The sequence below is a fragment of the Arachis ipaensis genome, chromosome B7 (genome assembly GCF_059453495.1).
Source record: "Arachis ipaensis isolate K30076 ecotype BB chromosome B7, ASM5945349v1, whole genome shotgun sequence".
Classification (NCBI taxonomy): Eukaryota; Viridiplantae; Streptophyta; class Magnoliopsida; order Fabales; family Fabaceae; genus Arachis; species Arachis ipaensis.
The window spans coordinates 42,080,761-42,099,370 of NC_142442.1; the positions used below are offsets into that span (position 1 = coordinate 42,080,761).

At 39.0% G+C, this 18,610-nt stretch overlaps 1 protein-coding gene and 1 pseudogene across 1 annotated transcript; both read right to left on the bottom strand.

Moving 5' to 3' along the window:
• Positions 1-605: 605 nt before the first annotated feature.
• Positions 606-14,434, bottom strand: LOC148550957 (uncharacterized). Its single transcript, XM_088494679.1, has 4 exons — positions 14,015-14,434; positions 1,395-1,567; positions 1,027-1,304; positions 606-910 (listed from the first exon to the last, which is right to left on the bottom strand). Exons 1-4 carry the CDS (start codon positions 14,432-14,434, stop codon positions 606-608), a joined length of 1,176 nt encoding a protein of 391 aa, XP_088350805.1.
• A 289-nt stretch (positions 14,435-14,723) lies between these two features.
• Positions 14,724-15,340, bottom strand: LOC148550958 (uncharacterized; annotated as a pseudogene).
• Between the last annotated feature and the right edge of the window lie 3,270 nt (positions 15,341-18,610).

The window sequence follows — 18,610 nt, forward strand, 5'->3', positions numbered from 1 at the left end:
TCTTCTTTGATGATGCCTTCTAGCTTCACACTGCCGATACAGCCTCGCTGAATCGGATCGCCGAGTCATTCCGGACCGGCAGGGAGCAGGGTATCAGACAGTACCAGCATTCATCCACTCCTGCGTAGACCACCTCATAGATGCCTCAAATATCACCGGCTTCTACCTCGTCGTACGGGGCGGGTCTTCGTCTGGGTAGTTAGTATGCGACCCCGCTGTCCTACGACTATGGTATGTTTTTATTGTCTTGTATTTGCTTCACTTGTTTATTATTTAGGGTAGTTGGTGTGAACTTCTGTATTGTAAAATGCTGTTGTTTATTATGACGTAAATTCATATGACATTATCCTCTTCTTTAAGTGAACTCTCTTTATCACGATGTTTTTGTAACTATTAATACCGTCCGCGAATAGTTTTTCTAGCTACAATTCTTTGAAAAATACAGAAATATCATGAAAGTATGAAAATAGTTTATACGAGCTTAAAACTAAAATACTACATTTACAATAAATTGAAATAGTTACAGTTTCATTGAACTAGTATAATCCAACGAGGAAATACACCAACAGGAGTAAAATACATCCATACAAAAAATACTGTCTATACTAGGCATCTCGCGTGGGTTGATTAGGACAACCCCTTCTAGTATGACCAACTTGCCTGTAGAGGCCACAACGCTTCTCATGTCGCTCGACTTCATCCTTATCATTCTGGAATCTAGTAGAAATGGGCATTCCAGTAGCCTTCCGACGCATGACTAGATTAGGACACAGTATCGTCCCATACCACTCCGACCACAGGGACTCGTCAGAGATCAGCGGAAACTCTATCTCATACACCTTGAAAATAGCTTCGTGTCTGTAAACTGGATGAACATACGGGGCCCACTCAATGCTGCTGGCGGCACACCCTACAAGTACATGGTGGCACGAATAGTGGAGAGACTGAAATAGGCCACAGTCACACGTACCCGCTAACAGCCGAACGCAGAACGAACCTTGCGACTAACCCTCGAATGGCTCTAACTCTTCCACAACAAACACAAAGGCCCGCCTGTCACAATGCGTGACACATATCTTCGGATGCCTTCTCTATTCTTCTCAATGGCTACCATGAGCCTCTGGGAGATGCGGTTTCCAGCCAGCATCTGTGACTGCGCCTCCCTGCCCTTCATCACGAACAACTTCTGAAGCCTTTCGTACGTGATGCGCACGATTGCTGAAATCAGCAAGTATCGTGTCCCCTTTAGAACTGTATTGATGCACTCTAACAGATTTGTCGTCATATGACCAAACTGCCGCCCACTGTCGCAATGTTGTAGCCAAATCTCCTTATTGAAACGACCAGCTCATTTTGTCATCACCGGGGAAATTCCCCTCAACGCATCCATGTACCATTCATACCCTGCCTTGCTAGAACTATAAGCAGCGTTTATGAGGTATCTCTTGCCCTTGGCAGACTTGAAATGAGCCATGAAATTTGCCGTCAAGTGTTTGATACAGTAAGCATGGAAGGCTCTAAGGGGATACCAACCACTATCATCGGAGCTGAGGGCGGCCTTGATGGCCTGCAATCTGTCGGAGATAACCAACAGGCCGTCTTGTAGGGTGACTGATAAACCCATATTTTATGATATATATTGTCCTCAATTCAAGAGATTTATTCAATCCTTCACCCACTTATTCATGAAAATTGCATGGTTTTACTTTTCCTTCCTTATTATGTGATTGATGAGCGGATAATTTATACGCTTTTTGGCATTGTTTTTAGTATATTTTTAGTAGGATCTAGTTACTTTTAGGGATGTTTTCATTAGTTTTTATGTTAAATTCACATTTCTGGACTTTACTATGAGTTTGTGTGTTTTTCTGTGATTTCAGGTATTTTCTGGCTGAAATTGAGGGACTTGAGCAGAAATCAGATTCAGAGGTTGAAGAAGGACTGTTGATGCTGTTGGATTCTGACCTCCCTGCACTCAAAGTGGATTTTCTAGAGCTACAGAACTCGAAATGGCGCGCTTCCAATTGCGTTGGAAAGTAGACATCCAGGGCTTTCCAGCAATGTATAATAGTCCATACTTTGCCCAAGAATAGATGACGTAAACTTGCGTTTAACGCCAGCTTTCTGCCCAAATCTGGCGTCCAGCGCCAGAAAAGGAGCTAAAACCAGAGTTGAACGCCCAAACTGGCACAAAAGCTGGCGTTCAACTCCAGGAAGGACCTCTACACGTGCAACACTCAAGCTCAGCCCAAGCACACACCTAGTGGGCCCCGGAAGTGGATTTATGCATCAATTACTTACTTCTCTAAACCATAGTAGCTAGTTTATTATAAATAGGACCTTTTACTATTGTATTAGGCATCTTTTGATCAGTTGTATGCTATCTTAGATCACGTTTGAGGGCTGGCCTCTCGACCATGCCTGGACTTTCACTTATGTATTTTTAACGGTAGAGTTTCTACACTCCATAGATTAAGGTGTGGAGCTCTGCTGTTCCTCAAAGATTAATGCAAGTACTACTGTTTTCTATTCAATTCATCTTGTTTCGCTTCTAAGATATTCATTCGTACTTCAATCTGAATGTGATGAACGTGACAATAATCATCATTCCCTATGAACGCGTGCCTGACAACCACTTCCGTTCTACCTTCGACTGAATGAGTATCTCTTAGATCTCTTAATCAGAATCTTCGTGGTGTAAGCTAGAATGATGGCGGCATTCAAGAGAATCCGGAAAGTCTAAACCTTGTCTGTGGTATTCTGAGTAGGATTCAATGAATGAATGACTGTGACGAGCTCCAAACTCGCGATTGCTGGGCGTTAGTGACAGACGCAAAAGGATAGTAAATCCTATTCCAGCATGATCGAGAACCGACAGATGAATAGCCGTGCCGTGACAGGGTGCGTTGACCATTTTCACTGAGAGGATAAGATGAAGCCATTGACAAGGGTGATGCCTCCAGACGATTAGCCGTGCCGTGACAGGGCATTTGGATCATTTTCCAGAGAGAAGACCGAAAGTAGCCATTGACAATGGTGATGTATCACATAAAGCCAGCCATGGAAAGGAGTAAGACTAATTGGATGAAGATAGCAGGAAAGCAGAGGTTCAGAGGAACGAAAGCATCTCCATTCGCTTATCTGAAATTCTCACCAATGATTTACATAAGTATTTCTATCCCTATTTTATTATATTATTTTCGAAAACTCCATAACCATTTGATATCCGCCTGACTGAGATTTACAAGGTGACCATAGCTTGCTTCATACCGACAATCTCCGTGGGATTCGACCCTTACTCACGTAAGGTATTACTTGGACGACCCAGTGCACTTGCTGGTTTGTTATGCGAAGTTGTGAAGATATGTATATACCATGGTTATGTGCATCCGTTTTTGGTGCCATTGCCAGGGAATCAATTTCGAACAACAATTCACAACCTGAGTAGCAATTTCGCATACCAAGTTTTTAGCGCCGTTGCCGGGGAATCAATTTCGAACAACAATTCACAACCTGAGTAGCAATTTCACATACCAAGTTTTTGGCGCCGTTGCCGGAGATTGTTCGAGTTTGGACAACTGACGGTTCATCCTGTTGCTCAGATTAGGTAATTTTCTTTTTGTTTTGCTTTCAAAAAATTTTCAAAAATATTTCAAAATTTTCTCACCTGTTTTCGAAAAAAAAATGTTTTCAAAAATATATTTTTCTTCAGAATTTTTAAGAATGAATTCTAGTGTTTCACGAAGCATGCGAAGCCTGGCTGGCTGTAAAGCCATGTCTAAATTTATTTGGACTGAGGCAGCAATTTGTTATCAAGAGCAAGCTAGTTGTTGTTAATCCACCTGCTGCTGTTCCTAATTTACATGCTAAAGCTTGGCTGGCCATTGGCCATGTCTAGTGTTTTGGACCGGAGCTTTCATTGAAAGCTTGGCTGGCTGGTGAGCCATGTCTAATTCCTGGACTGAAGCTTTAGACTAACATGGCAAGATTCCTGGAATTCATATTAAAAATTTTGGAATCCTTATTTTTCTTTTTCATAATAATTTTCGAAAAAAAATACAAAAAAAAAGTTAGAAAATCATAAAAATCAAAAATATTTTTGTGTTCTTGTTTGAGTCTTGAGTCATATCATAAGTTTGGTGTCACTTGCATATGCATCTTGCATTTTTCGAAAATTTCATGCATTCATAGTGTTCTTCATGATCTTCAAGTTGTTCTTGGTGAGTCTTCTTGTTTGATCTTGATGATTTTTTTTTTGTGTTGTATGTTGTTTTTCATATGCATTCTTGAATTCTTAGTGTCTAAGCATTAAATAATTCTAATTTTGGTGTCTTGTATGTTTTCCTTGCATTAAAAATTTTTCAAAAATATGTTCTTGATGTTCATCATGACATTCAAAGTGTTCTTGGTGTTCATCTTGACATTCATAGCATTCTTGCATGCATCACATGTTTTGATCTAAAATTCTCATGCATTGCATCATTTTTCTTGTTTTTCCCTCTCTTCATTAAAAATTCAAAAATAAAAAAAATATCTTTCCCTTTTTCTCTCTCATAAATTCGAAAATTAGATTTGACTTTTTCAAAAAATTTTAAAATCTAGTTGTTTTTATGAGTCAAATCAAATTTTCAATTTAAAAATCTCATCTTTTTCAAAAATCAAATCTTTTTCATTTTTCTTAGTTACTTTCGAAAATTACAAAAATATTTTTCAAAAATCTTTTCTTAATTTTATCTCATAATTTTCGAAAATAACATCATCAATTAATGTTTTGATTCAAACTTTGAGTTCTAGAATCATATCTTGTGATTTCTTGTGAATCAAGTCATTAATTGTGATTTTAAAAATCAAATCTTTTTCAAAACTAATTTCAATCATATCTTTTCAAAATATCTTCTTATCTTATCTTTTTCAAAAAAATTTGATTTCAAAATATCTTTTCTAACTTCCTAACTTCTTATCTTTTCAAAATTTGTTTCAACTAACTAACTAACTTTTTTGTTTGCTTCTTACCTTTTTCAAAACTACCTAACTAACTCTCTCTCTCTAATTTTCGAAAATATCTTCCCTCTTTTTCAAAAATTTCTTTTTAATTAACTAATTATTTTTATTTTTGATTTCAAAATTTTTCGAAAATTACTAACTTTTTTCAAAAACTATTTTCGAAAATCACTAACCCTTTTTCAAAAATTATTTTCGAAAATTCTCCCTCTCCCATCTTATTCTATTTATTTATTCATCTACTAACATCTCATCTCACATCTCTACCCTCCTCACAGTTGTGTTTCTTCCATTACATTACATTCTTTATCTCCCTCTTTTCTTCCACTCACAAAGGGATCCCTATACTGTGGTATAAAGGAACTCTATTATTATTATTTTTTCTGTGCCCTCTTCTTTGTCACATGAGCAGGAGCAAGGACAAGAATATTCTTGTTGAAGCAGATCCGGAACCTGAAAGGACTCTGAAGAGAAAATTAAGAGAAGCTAAATTACAACAATCCAGAGAGAACCTTTCAGAAATTTTTGAACAGGAAGAGGAGATGGCAGCCGAAAATAATAATAATGCAAGGAGGATGCTTGGTGACTTTACTGCACCTAATTCCAATTTACATGGAAGAAGCATCTCCATTCCTGCCATTGGAGCAAACAACTTTGAGCTGAAACCTCAATTAGTTTCTCTGATGCAGCAGAACTGCAAGTTTCATGGACTTCCATCTGAAGATCTTTTTCAGTTCTTAACTGAATTCTTGTAGATATGTGATACTGTTAAGACTAATGGAGTAGATCCTGAAGTCTACAGGCTCATGCTTTTCCCTTTTGCTGTAAGAGACAGAGCTAGAATCTGGTTGGACTCTCAACCCAGAGACAGCCTGAACTCTTGGAATAAGCTAGTCACGGCTTTCTTAGCCAAGTTCTTTCCTCCTCAAAAGCTGAGCAAACTTAGAGTGGATGTACAGACCTTCAAACAGAAAGAAGGTTAACCCCTCTATGAAGCTTGGGAAAGATACAAACAGTTGACCAAAAAGTATCCTTCTGACATGCTTTCAGAATAGACCATCCTGGATATATTCTATGATGGTCTGTCTGAGTTATCTAAGATGTCATTGGATACCTCTGCAGGTGGATCCATTCACCTAAAGAAAACGCCTGCAGAAGCTCAAGAACTCATTGACATGGTTGCTAATAACCAGTTCATGTACACTTCTGAAAGGAATCCTGTAAATAATGGAACGCCTATGAAGAAGAGAGTTCTTGAAATTGATACTCTGAATGCCATATTGGCTCAGAATAAAATATTCACTCAGCAAGTCAATATGATTTCTCAGAGTCTGAATGGAGTGCAAGCTGCATCCAACAGTACTCAAGAGGCTTCTTATGAAGAAGAAGCTTATGATCCTGAAAACCCTGCAATAGCAGAGGTGAATTACATGGGTGAACCTTATGGAAACACCTATAACTCATCATGGAGAAATCATCCAAATTTCTCATGGAAGGATCAAAAGCCTCAACAAGGCTTTAATAATGGTGGAAGAAACAGGTTTAACAATAATAAACCTTTTCCATCATCCACTCAGCAACAGACAGAGAATTCTGAGCAGAATCCATCTCGCTTAGCAAACTTAGTCTCTGATCTATCCAAGGCCACTGTAAGTTTTATGAATGAAACAAGGTCTTCCATTAGAAATTTGGAAGCACAAGTGGGCCAGCTGAGTAAAAGGATCACTGAAATCCCTCCTAGTACTCTCCCAAGCAATACAGAAGAGAATCCAAAAGGAGAGTGCAAGGCCATTGAAATAAGCACCATGGCCGAACCTGTAAGGGAAGGAGAGGACGTGAATCCCAAGGAGGAAGACCTCCTGGGACGTCCAATGGTCCATAAGGAGCTTCCCTCTGAGGAACCAAAGGACTCTGAGGCTCATCTAGAGACCATAGAGATCCCATTAAACCTCCTTATGCCATTCATGAGCTCTGATGAGTATTCCTCTTCTGAAGAGAATGAGGATGTTACTGAAAAGCAAACAGCCAAGTTTCTTGGTGCAATCATGAAGATGAATGCCAAATTATTTGGCATTAATACTTGGGAAGTTGAACCTCCCTTGTTCATCAATGAACTAAGTGATCTGGATCAACTGACATTGCCTCAAAAGAGACAGGATCCTGGAAAGTTCATAATACCTTGTACTATAGGCACCATGATCTTTAAGGCTCTGTGTGACCTTAGTTCAGGGATAAACCTCATGCCCCTCTCTGTAATAGAGAAACTGTGAATCTATGGGGTGCAAGCTGCTAAAATCTCATTAGAGATGGCAGACAATTCAAGAAAACAGGCTTATGGACAAGTAGAGGACGTGTTAGTAAAGGTTGAAGGCCTTTACATCCCTGCTGATTTCATAGTTCTGGATACTGGAAAGGAAGAGGATGAATCCATCATCCTAGGAAGACCTTTCCTGGCCACAGCAAGAGCTGTGATTGATGTGGACAAAGGAGAATTGATCCTTCAAGTAAATGAGGACAACCTTGTGTTTACAACTCAAGGATCTCTCTCTGTATCCATGGAGAGAAAGCAGAAAAAGCTTCTCTCAAAGCAGAGTCAACCCAAGCCCCCACAGTCAAACTCTAAGTTTGGTGTTGGGAGGCCACAACCAAACTCTAAGTTTGGTGTTGAACTCCCATATCCAAACTCTAAGTTTGGTGTTGGAGAGTTTCAACAATGCTCTGAACATCTGTGAGGCTCCATGAGAGCCCACTGTCAAGCTATTGACATTAAAGAAGCGCTTGTTGGGAGGCAACTCAATGTTTATTTATCTAATTTTGTTTTTGTTTTTCATGTTTTATTAGGTTCATGATCATGTGGAGTCACAAAATAAATATAAAAATTGAAAACGGAATCAAAAACAGCAGAAGAAAAATCACACCCTGGAGGAAGCATCTGCCTGGCGTTCAACGCCAGAACAGAGCATGGTTCTGGCACTGAACGCCCAAAATGGGCAGCATCCTGGCGCTGAACGCCCAGAACAAGCATGGTTCTGGCGTTCAACGCCAGAAATGGCTAGTAAATGGGCGTTGAACGCCCAAAATGGGCACCAACCTGGCGCTGAACGCCCAGAGTTGTGTGCAAGGGCATTTTACATGCCTAATGTGGTGCAAGGTTGTAAATTCTTGAACACCTCAGGATCTGTGGACCCCACAGGATCATCTCAGGATCTGTGGACCCCACAGGATCCCCACCTACCTCCACTCACTTCTTCTCACCCCTCTTTCACACAATCCCATTAACACTCTTCCCCAAAACCCTTCACCAATCACCTCAATCTCTCTTCCCCATCACCTCTTCACCACTCACATCCATCCACTCTTCCCCATTAACCTACCTCATAAACCCCACCTACCTTCAAAATTCAAAACCAATTTCCCACCCAAACCCACCCATATGGCCGAAACCTTTCCCCCCCCTCCCTTCCCTATATAAAGCCCTCCATTCTTCTTCAAATTCACACACCACAACCCCTCTATACCCTTCTTGGCCGAACCACATCACCTTCTCCCTCTCTTCCATTTCTTCCTCTTCTTCATTTATTCTTTCTTCTCTTGCTCGAGGGCGAGCAAAATTCTAAGTTTGGTGTGGTAAAAGCATAAGCTTTTTGTTTTTCCATTACCATTGATGGCACCTAAGACCGGAGAATCCTCTAGAAAGGGGAAAGGGAAGATAAAAGCTTCCACATCCGAGTCATGGGAGATGGAAAGGTTCATCTCCAAAGCCCATCAAGACCACTTCTATGATGTTGTGGCCAAGAAGAAGGTGATCCCTGAGGTCCCTTTCAAACTCAAAAGAAATGAGTATCCAGAGATCCGACATGAAATTCAAAGAAGAGGTTGGGAAGTTCTAACAAATCCCATCCAACAAGTCGGCATCCTAATGGTTCAAGAGTTCTATGCTAATGCATGGATCACCAAGAACCATGATCAAAGTAAGAACCCGGATCCAAAGAACTATGTTACAATGGTTCGGGGGAAATACTTGGATTTTAGTCTGGAAAATGTGAGGTTGGCGTTCAACTTGCCAAACATGGAAGAGAACGCACACCCCTACACAAGGAGAGTCAACTTTGATCAAAGGTTGGACCAAATCCTTATAGACATATGTGTAGAAGGAGCTCAATGGAAGATTGACTCCAAAGGCAAGCCGGTTCAACTAAGAAGATTGGACCTCAAGCCTGTAGCTAGAGGATGGTTGGAGTTCATTCAATGCTCAATCATTCCCACTAGCAACCAGTCTGAAGTTACTATAGACCGGGCCATCATGATCCATAGCATCATGATTGGAGAAGAGGTGGAAGTTCATGAGATTATACCTCAAGAACTCTACAAGGTGGCTGACAAGTCCTCCACTATGGCAAGGTTAGCCTTTCCTCACCTCATTTGCCACCTATGCAATTCGGCTGGGATTGACATAGAGGGAGATATCCTCATCAAAGAGGACAAGCCCATCACTAAAAAAAAGATGGAGCAAGCAAGAGAGCCAATTCATGGAACTCAAGAGGCGTATGAAGCTCATCACCATGAGATCCCGGAGATGCCTCAAATGTACTTTCCTCTATAAAACTATTGGGAGCAAATCAACACCTCCCTAGGAGAATTGAGTTCCAATATGGGACAACTAAGGGTGGAACATCAAGAGCACTCCATCAAGCTTCATGAAATAAGAGAAGATCCAAAAGCAATGAGGGAGGAGCAACAAAGACAAGGAAGAGACATAGAAGAGCTCAAGGACATCATTGGTTCCTCAAGAAGGAAACGCCACCATCACTAAGGTGGATTCATTCCTTGTTCTTATTTCTTCTATTTTTCGTTTTCTATGTTGTGTGCTTATCTATGTTTGTGTCTTCATTACATGATCATTAGTAAGTAGTAACTATGTCTTAAAGTTATGAATGTCCTATGAATCCATCACCTCTCTTAAATGAAAAATGTTTTAATTCAAAAGAACAAGAAGTACATGAGTTTTGAATTTATCCTTGAACTTAGTTTAATTATATTGATGTGGTGACAATGCTTCTTGTTTTCTGAATGAATGCTTGAACAGTGCATATGTCTTTTGAAGTTGTTGTTTAAGAATGTTAAATATGTTGGCTCTTGAAAGAATGATGACTAGGAGACATGTTATTTGATAATCTGAAAAATCATAAAAATGATTCTTGAAGCAAGAAAAAGCAGCAAAGAACAAAGCTTGCAGAGAAAAAAAAAATATAGCGAAAAAAAATAGAAAGAAAAAGCAAGCAGAAAAAGCCAATAACCCTTAAAACCAAAAGGCAAGGGCAAATAAAAAGGATCCCAAGGCTTTGAGCATCAGTGGATAGGAGGGCCTAAAGGAATAAAATCCTGGTCTAAGCGGCTAAACCAAGCTGTCCCTAACCATGTGCTTGTGGCATGTAGGTGTCAAGTGAAAACTTGAGACTGAGCGGTTAAAGTCAAGGTCCAAAGCAAAAAAAAAAAAAAGAGTGTGCTTAAGAACCCTGGACACCTCTAATTGGAGACTTTAGCAAAGCTGAGTCACAATCTGAAAAGGTTCACCCAATTATGTGTCTGTGGCATTTATGTATCCGGTGGTAATACTGGAAAACAAAGTGCTTAGGGCCACGGCCAAGACTCATAAAGAAGCTGTGTTCAAGAATCATCATACTGAACTAGGAAAATCAATAACACTATCTGAACTCTGAGTTCCTATAGATGCCAATCATTCTGAACCTCAATGGATAAAGTGAGATGCCAAAACTATTCAAGAGGCAAAAAGCTATAAGTCCTGCTCATTTGATTGAAGCTCTATTTCATTGATAGTTTGGAATTTATAGTATATTCTCTTCTTTTTATCCTATTTGATTTTCAGTTGCTTGGGGACAAGCAACAATTTAAGTTTGGTGTTGTGATGAGCGGATAATTTATACGCTTTTTGGCATTGTTTTTAGTATGTTTTTAGTAGGATCTAGTTACTTTTAGGGATGTTTTCATTAGTTTTTATGTTAAATTCACATTTCTGGACTTTACTATGAGTTTGTGTGTTTTTCTGTGATTTCAGGTATTTTCTGGCTGAAATTGAGGGACTTGAGCAGAAATCAGATTCAGAGGTTGAAGAAGGACTGTTGATGCTGTTGGATTCTGACCTCCCTACACTCAAAGTGAATTTTCTGGAGCTACAGAACTCAAAATGGCACGCTTCCAATTGCGTTGGAAAGTAGACATCCAGCGCTTTCCATAAATGTATAATAGTTCATACTTTGCCCAAGAATAGACGACGTAAACTGGCGTTCAACGCCAGCTTTCTGTCCAAATCTGGCGTCCAGCGCCAGAAAAGGAGCCAAAACCAGAGTTGAACGCCCAAACTGGCACAAAAGCTGGCGTTCAACTCCAGGAAGGACCTCTACACGTGCAACACTCAAGCTCAGCCCAAGAACACACCTAGTGGGCCCCGGAAGTGGATTTATGCATCAATTACTTACTTCTGTAAATCCTAGTAGCTAGTTTATTATAAATAGGACCTTTTACTATTGTATTAGGCATCTTTTGATCAGTTGTATGCTATCTTAGATCACGTTTGAGGGCTGGCCTCTCGGCCATGCCTGGACTTTCACTTATGTATTTTTAACGGTAGAGTTTCTACACTCCATAGATTAAGGTGTGGAGCTCTGTTGTTCCTCAAAGATTAATGCAAAGTACTACTGTTTTCTATTCAATTCATCTTGTTTCGCTTCTAAGATATTCATTTGTACTTCAATCTGAATGTGATGAACGTGACAATCATCATCATTCCCTATGAACGCGTGCCTGACAACCACTTCTGTTCTACCTTCGACTGAATGAGTATCTCTTAGATCTCTTAATCAGAATCTTCGTGGTGTAAGCTAGAATGATGGCGGCATTCAAGAGAATCCGGAAAGTCTAAACCTTGTCTGTGGTATTCCGAGTAGGATTCAATGAATGAATGACTGTGAAGAGCTCCAAACTCGCGATTGCTGGGCGTTAGTGACAGACGCAAAAGGATAGTAAATCCTATTCCAGCATGATCGAGAACCGACAGATGAATAGCCGTGCCGTGATAGGGTGCGTTGACCATTTTCACTGAGAGGATAAGATGAAGCCATTGACAAGGGTGATGCCTCCAGACGATTAGCCGTGCCGTGACAGGGCATTTGGATCATTTTCCCGAGAGAAGACCGAAAGTAGCCATTGACAATGGTGATGTATCACATAAAGCCAGCCATGGAAAGGAGTAAGAATGATTGGATGAAGATAGCAGGAAAGCAGAGGTTCAGAGGAACGAAAGCATCTCCATTCGCTTATCTGAAATTCTCACCAATGATTTACATAAGTATTTCTATCCCTATTTTATTATATTATTTTTGAAAACTCCATAACCATTTGATATCCGCCTGACTGAGATTTACAAGGTGACCATAGCTTGCTACATACCGACAATCTCCGTGGGATTCGACCCTTACTCACGTAAGGTATTACTTGGACGACCCAGTGCACTTGCTGGTTAGTTATGCGAAGTTGTGAAGATATGTTTAGACCATGGTTATGTGCATCCGTTTTTGGTGCCATTGCCAGGGAATCAATTTCGAACAACAATTCACAACCTGAGTAGCAATTTCGCATACCAGTGATATATGTGAAATACATGTTTCATATGCATTAAAATTATTTATTTTAACTTCCCTTTATTACCATTAGATGCCGTGATTTGTGTGTTAAGTAGTTTCAGGTATTCTAAAGCAGGAATGACTTAAAGGATGGAAAGGAAACATACAAAAATGGAAGGAAAGCACAAAATAGAGTTTTTGAAGAAACTGGCAGCGACGCGAACGCATGGACGATGTGGCCACATGCCCAGTGCGAAAAGACAGCGACGTGAACGCGTGACTGATGCGGACACACGCCATGAGCAGAACACAGATGACGCGGACGCATGACCGAAGCGAACGCGTGATAAGGAAAACTTCAGATGATGCAACCGTGTGACCCACGCAGACGCGTGACAGACGCCACACACCAGAAATTACAGAAAACGCTCCCAGCGATTTCTGAAACCCTTTTTGGCCAAGATCCAAGTCCAGAAGGCACAGATTAGAGGTTATGAAGTGGGGGGAATGCATCCATATGGCAGAGAGCTCCAATTATTCACTTTTGATAGTTTTAGATGTAGTTTTTAGAGGGAGAGGTTCTCTCCTCTCTCTTAGGGTTTAGGATTAGGATTTCCTATTATTTCAATTTAGTATTCCTACTCCTTATCAGGTTCAATATTCCTTTATTTTATATTTCCCTTTTGCTTTAAGATATTTTAATGCTTTCCTTTAATTACTTTTGTTGCCAAATTGGCTTATGAACCGTTCATGTTTAGATTTGATTTTCTATTTAATATGATTTGAGATATATCAGAATTATGATTGTTTTCCTTTATTTACATTAATAATTTACATTTTCTTCCTTTTGGCTTGGTTGATTAATTGGTAACTCTTGAGTTGTCAAATTTATCGTGATTGATAATTGTTATTTTTACCAATTGAATTAAACTCCAATAACTCTAGTCTTTTCTTGGGAATTGACTAGGACTTGAGGATCAAACTAATTGGTCCACTTGACCTTCCTTTGCTTTAGTAAAGGCTAACTAAGTGGGAGTAAAATTCAATTCTCATCACCATTGATAAGGATAACTAGGATAGGACTTCCAAAATTCTCATACCTTGCCAAGAGTTTATTTTACAGTTATTTATTTATTTTATCTGTCATTTAAATTACTTGTTCCTTACTTTCAAAACCCCAATTTACAAAACTCATAACCAATAATAAGAACAAACTTCCCAGCAGTTCCTTGAGAAGACGACCCGAGGTTTAAATATTTCGGTTATCAATTTATTTAGGGGTTTGTTACTTGTGACAACCAAAACGTTTGTACGAAAGGATTTTTCGTTGGTTTAGAAACTATACTTACAATGTGATTACTTTTATTCTTTACCGATAGAAAATTCCGATTGTCAGTGACATGGCGTCTCAGATTAGTAAGGAAAAACGACCATGACTCCGTGCTCTCAAAGTCGGCAATGGCAAAAGCAATTGGCAGGATGTTGCTATTGCCATCTTGTGCCACCGCAATAAGCAACACTCCACCGTATCTCCCATACAGATGTGTGCCGTTGATGAAAACAAATGGCTTGCAATGCTTGAACGCCTCGACACATGAGGGAAAAATCCAAAATACTTTGTCGAACATGCTACAGTCGCGGACCAGAAGGTGTCCATCGTAGTACAGTCTGACCCGTAGGTCGCAAATGGTTTCAGGAAAATAGCTCTGCAGTGCCTGAAGTAGCTTCGACACCTTGTTGTATGACTCTTTCCAATCCCCGTAGATCTGTGCAATTACCTTCTGCTTCGCCATCCACACCTTTCTATGGGAGGATTTGAAGTGATAGCTCGCCCGGACCGTACCTTGCAACACCAGAATGCTGACGGAGGGGTTGGACTATATCAACGGCAATATAACCCTACAGATGAGATTGCTGTCTAACTGACGATGGTCTTGAGACATGGTGGGTGCTAAATAACTGTGCGTTCCACTAACCCTCCGAACCTCCCTAACACAACAACACGGTATTAGTTCAGCCATATCTCTAACCTACTTAATGTATTCACAGAAGTACTTAAAAGCACAATTAAAGTTGAACTTATCAGTATCCGAGGTTCTGTCGAAGGGCCACACGGAGGTTCCATTGACACCCATTCGCAGCTTAACGGTACTGCACATGGTACTTTAATCGGTCCGATTTGATCACCCGGTACTTAGCACTCGTGCGAATATTGTAGTTCTTCACACCCTATAGCACTGCATCTCGGCATTTGAACCTGTGGCCGACCCGAAACTCTACTCCACCGTCTAGGTTGTAATCCTCTTCTCCCACTTCAGAAAACGGAGTCCTCTCATGCATGGCGTCCAGATCTAGACTATGATAGTGACTTGGCACTGCTGATAGTGCCGAAATTGGGTGAGTGGAGGCAAGACATGGCGCGCCACAGTCTGGGTGGGCATCTCAGGTACAAACTCCTCCTCATCTCCCCCTTCAGAAGAATCACTGTCGGCACTATCCATCACGTATTCTTCGTCTGACTCCTTGTTGCCCATCTCTGCCTCGTCAACCGGAATGGCGAGATGGATCGGTGGTGGTGCAAGAGGTCGGTCGTCTTGGACATAGGTCGAGTGTACAGAACCACCACGACCAATATCTCCAACCTTGGTGAAAATCTCCATCACCTGTTCTACCATGATCCTCCCATGGATGTCGAACATGAGTCGAACATGCTCGTCCCCTAGAAGTCGAAAGAGTCAAAATCAGAAAACTCCATTACCCATGAGTGCTAGCAACCTATACCCCACCCTTCCGACCTCCCTCGCTTCTGTACCACCGAGGTTGTTCAGCATCAAACTCTTAAACTCTGACAATGTACTTATACACAGAGTGCGCAACAGTTTGGATTCTCTCACTCAAATGTCACCCCGTTGTCGCCATTTCTCATACGACAATTGGGATAAACACATACAACTATGTATATGTTGTTACTGGCCATTGTTGCGTTATTTTTGTGAGAAAAACGAGACAGAAAAAGACATAAAATGTGTGTGGAGAATGCCAAAGGTTACACATCCTTTTATAGCAGCTGAAAATTTGTCCTCTTATATCTCATTTACACTGTAAACGAGATAAGAGAGGGGTGTTTATTTCGGTAAATATTTTTTAAATTATTTATTTTAATAATTATTATTACTATTTTATTTATTTAAAAAATAAACAAGTCCAACTAAATTGGCCAAAACCTAACAAAAATCGCTCACACACGTACGTGTGAATCACACGCTTCTTCTTTACGTGAAAAAAAAGCACCAAAATTTTTTAATTTTGAAACCAAAATTTTTTAATCGAAATTTTTCAAGATTCTAGACTTGGTGCTGAAGTTGTTTTCCTTCTTATTCTTCTTCTTTCTTTGTGCATAAGTTATGTATTTTTATTTATAGAGTTATGTATTTTTTTCTTCAAAAGATTTTGTCTTTATTGTCAAATAGGATAAACGAAAAAACGTGGCATAATTCTTTTATTTTATTCCTTCTTATTATTTGTTTGATTTTTTTCTCTTTTTTTATTTTTATTCTTCTTAAAGGGTGAAACAAAAAGAATTTTATGACTGTAAAACAAGAAAAATTATGAAAAGAAGAAGGAGGAGAAAGAATTGTTGCTTGAGCAAAACATAAAATAGAAAAATAGCACCAAAATTTCTTAACTGTGATGCATGAATTTCTTGACTTTGACATTAGAATTTTTTAACCATTACATAGAAATATCTCAACCAAAATTTTTCAAGGTTCTGGACTTGATGTAGCAGTTTCTTAACAAGAATTTCTTTAACTTTTTTTTTTGGTTAAGTACTTTTTTCGTCCCTAAGGTCTGGGGTGAAAATCAAATTCGTCCCCGACCTTTTTTTGTTATTAAAATCATCCTCAACGTTACAAAATATTATAAAATCATCTTTTTGTCCATAAATAATATTTTTTGGACAATTTTACCCTTAAACAAAAATAAAAAATATTAAAAATAAAATAAACCACCCCACCTCTTACCCTCACCCCACCCACGTAAAACGAACAGAAAAAAATCAAAAGACACAGAACAGAAGATGAGAGAAACAGAGAAGAAGAAGAAAGAAAAGGAAATGAAAAAGAGAGAGGTGATGGCGGGGAAGAGTTCGGCCACTGCCGTCGCCGTCGCCGTTGTGTCGTGACTGATGAGAGAGAGAACGAGAGAAGAGAGGAACAGAGGGAGAAGAAAGGAAAGGAAGAAGGAGGAGGTGACGGCGGAGAGCTGCTCTGTCGGCGTCGAGCTCCATCATGGTCGTCGAGCTTCTGGTGGTGTGGGGCTCTGCTCTTCCCCCTAGCTCGATCTATCCTCTCAAGTACAAGAGGCTCTTGGAGATTGGAGACTTGGGACTGAATGAGGAAGTAGATTTGAGGAGATTTTCATACACTGAGCTCAAGAGAGCAACCAACGGTTTCAAACAAGAGTTGAGAAAGGACTCTTTTGGAGCAGTTTACGAAGAGATTTTATACAAGGTGGAAAGAAGTAGGAGATTCATTATGGTGAAGAGACTTGAGAAGTTGGTTGAACATGAAGAAGAGGGTACTTGGCCCCTGATTGAGATTCTTCTGTTTGGTTGGGCCTATAAGTGCTTTGTTGCTGGAGAGGTGCATAAGCTAGTTCATTGGAAAGAAGTGGATGAGAATGTTGTGGAAAATATGGTGAAGGTGGCACTTTGGTGTATTCAAGATGAACTTGTTCTCTGGCCTTCAATGAAGAGTGTTGTGCTCATGCTTGAAGGGGTTATTGATGTGCCAGTTCCTTCTTACCCAATTTTTAATTCTATGTGACAAAAGAATGTTACTGTTGCTGCCTCCCCTGAGCTGATTTATTAAATATAGTTATGTGCATTGTTGCTGCATTCTTTACTTTGTTGTTATTATTGATTATGTGTTGGTTTTGTTTGATTTTTTTGAAATTAAAAAAAAATAGTTGGTATTATTGTTGTTGAAGATTTGGGTGGAGACTGGAGAGAGTGGAGTAGGGAGGAGGCTGAGGTAAACAGTGGAGTGAGGAGGTTAAGGAGAAAAGATGATGATGAAGGGTATTTGAGTTGCTATTGCCATTGTTGGTGTTGTTTTGATGAAGGGGTGGTGTTGTAATGGGTTCAGATTAAAGAGTGGTGTAGTAATAGTGATGACTGATGATTCAGGGGATTGGTGGTGAGGATGGGGAGATTTTTTTTTGTTTAAAGATAAAATTGTCTAAAAAAGATTATTTAGACAAAAGAGTACTTAACCCTTTTTTTTCTTTTTTTTTTGTTACTCTTACTTTTTTTGCTATGTATTCTTTTTGTTTTTTCTCTTCTTGTTTTTGTTCTATTTTATGAGAGAAAGAGAGAGAAAAATACAAAAACAAAAGATGATGATGATAATGATGTAGAAGTAGAAGTAGAAGAGAAAAAGATATAGAAAAAGAAAAAAAAGAAGTCTCAAGATGTACATAAATTCAATTAATTATATTTTTGTTTCAGCCAAAATAAAAATGTTGCGTAAATCTAAAATATATTATTTCAAGTTAGTTAGACTTGGTTAAGCAAAAAATTTAAATGCCTAATTTTTTGGTTATGAAATTTGATAAATTTCTTATATATAAAAAACTATTCAAAGTGGAAAAGATTCATTTACAAGTTCTTTTTTTAAACAATATTAAATAATTAATAAATTTTATTATTTTAATTAATATTTAGTCAATATTTTATATTTTAAGTATTAAATTTTGAATTTTAATATTAAATTCTAATTTTTAAGATATTGACTAAAAATGTCAGTTAATATTAATAAAAAATATTAGTGCTTAGATTTTTTTCATATGTTACATATAAAAATTAATTAAAAATTTTAATTATCCTCTTAATTTTAAAGTAAAAGAAGTTGAATGTTTTACCCTTTTGATAAAATTTTAAAAATAACACGTGTATTTAAATTTGAGAA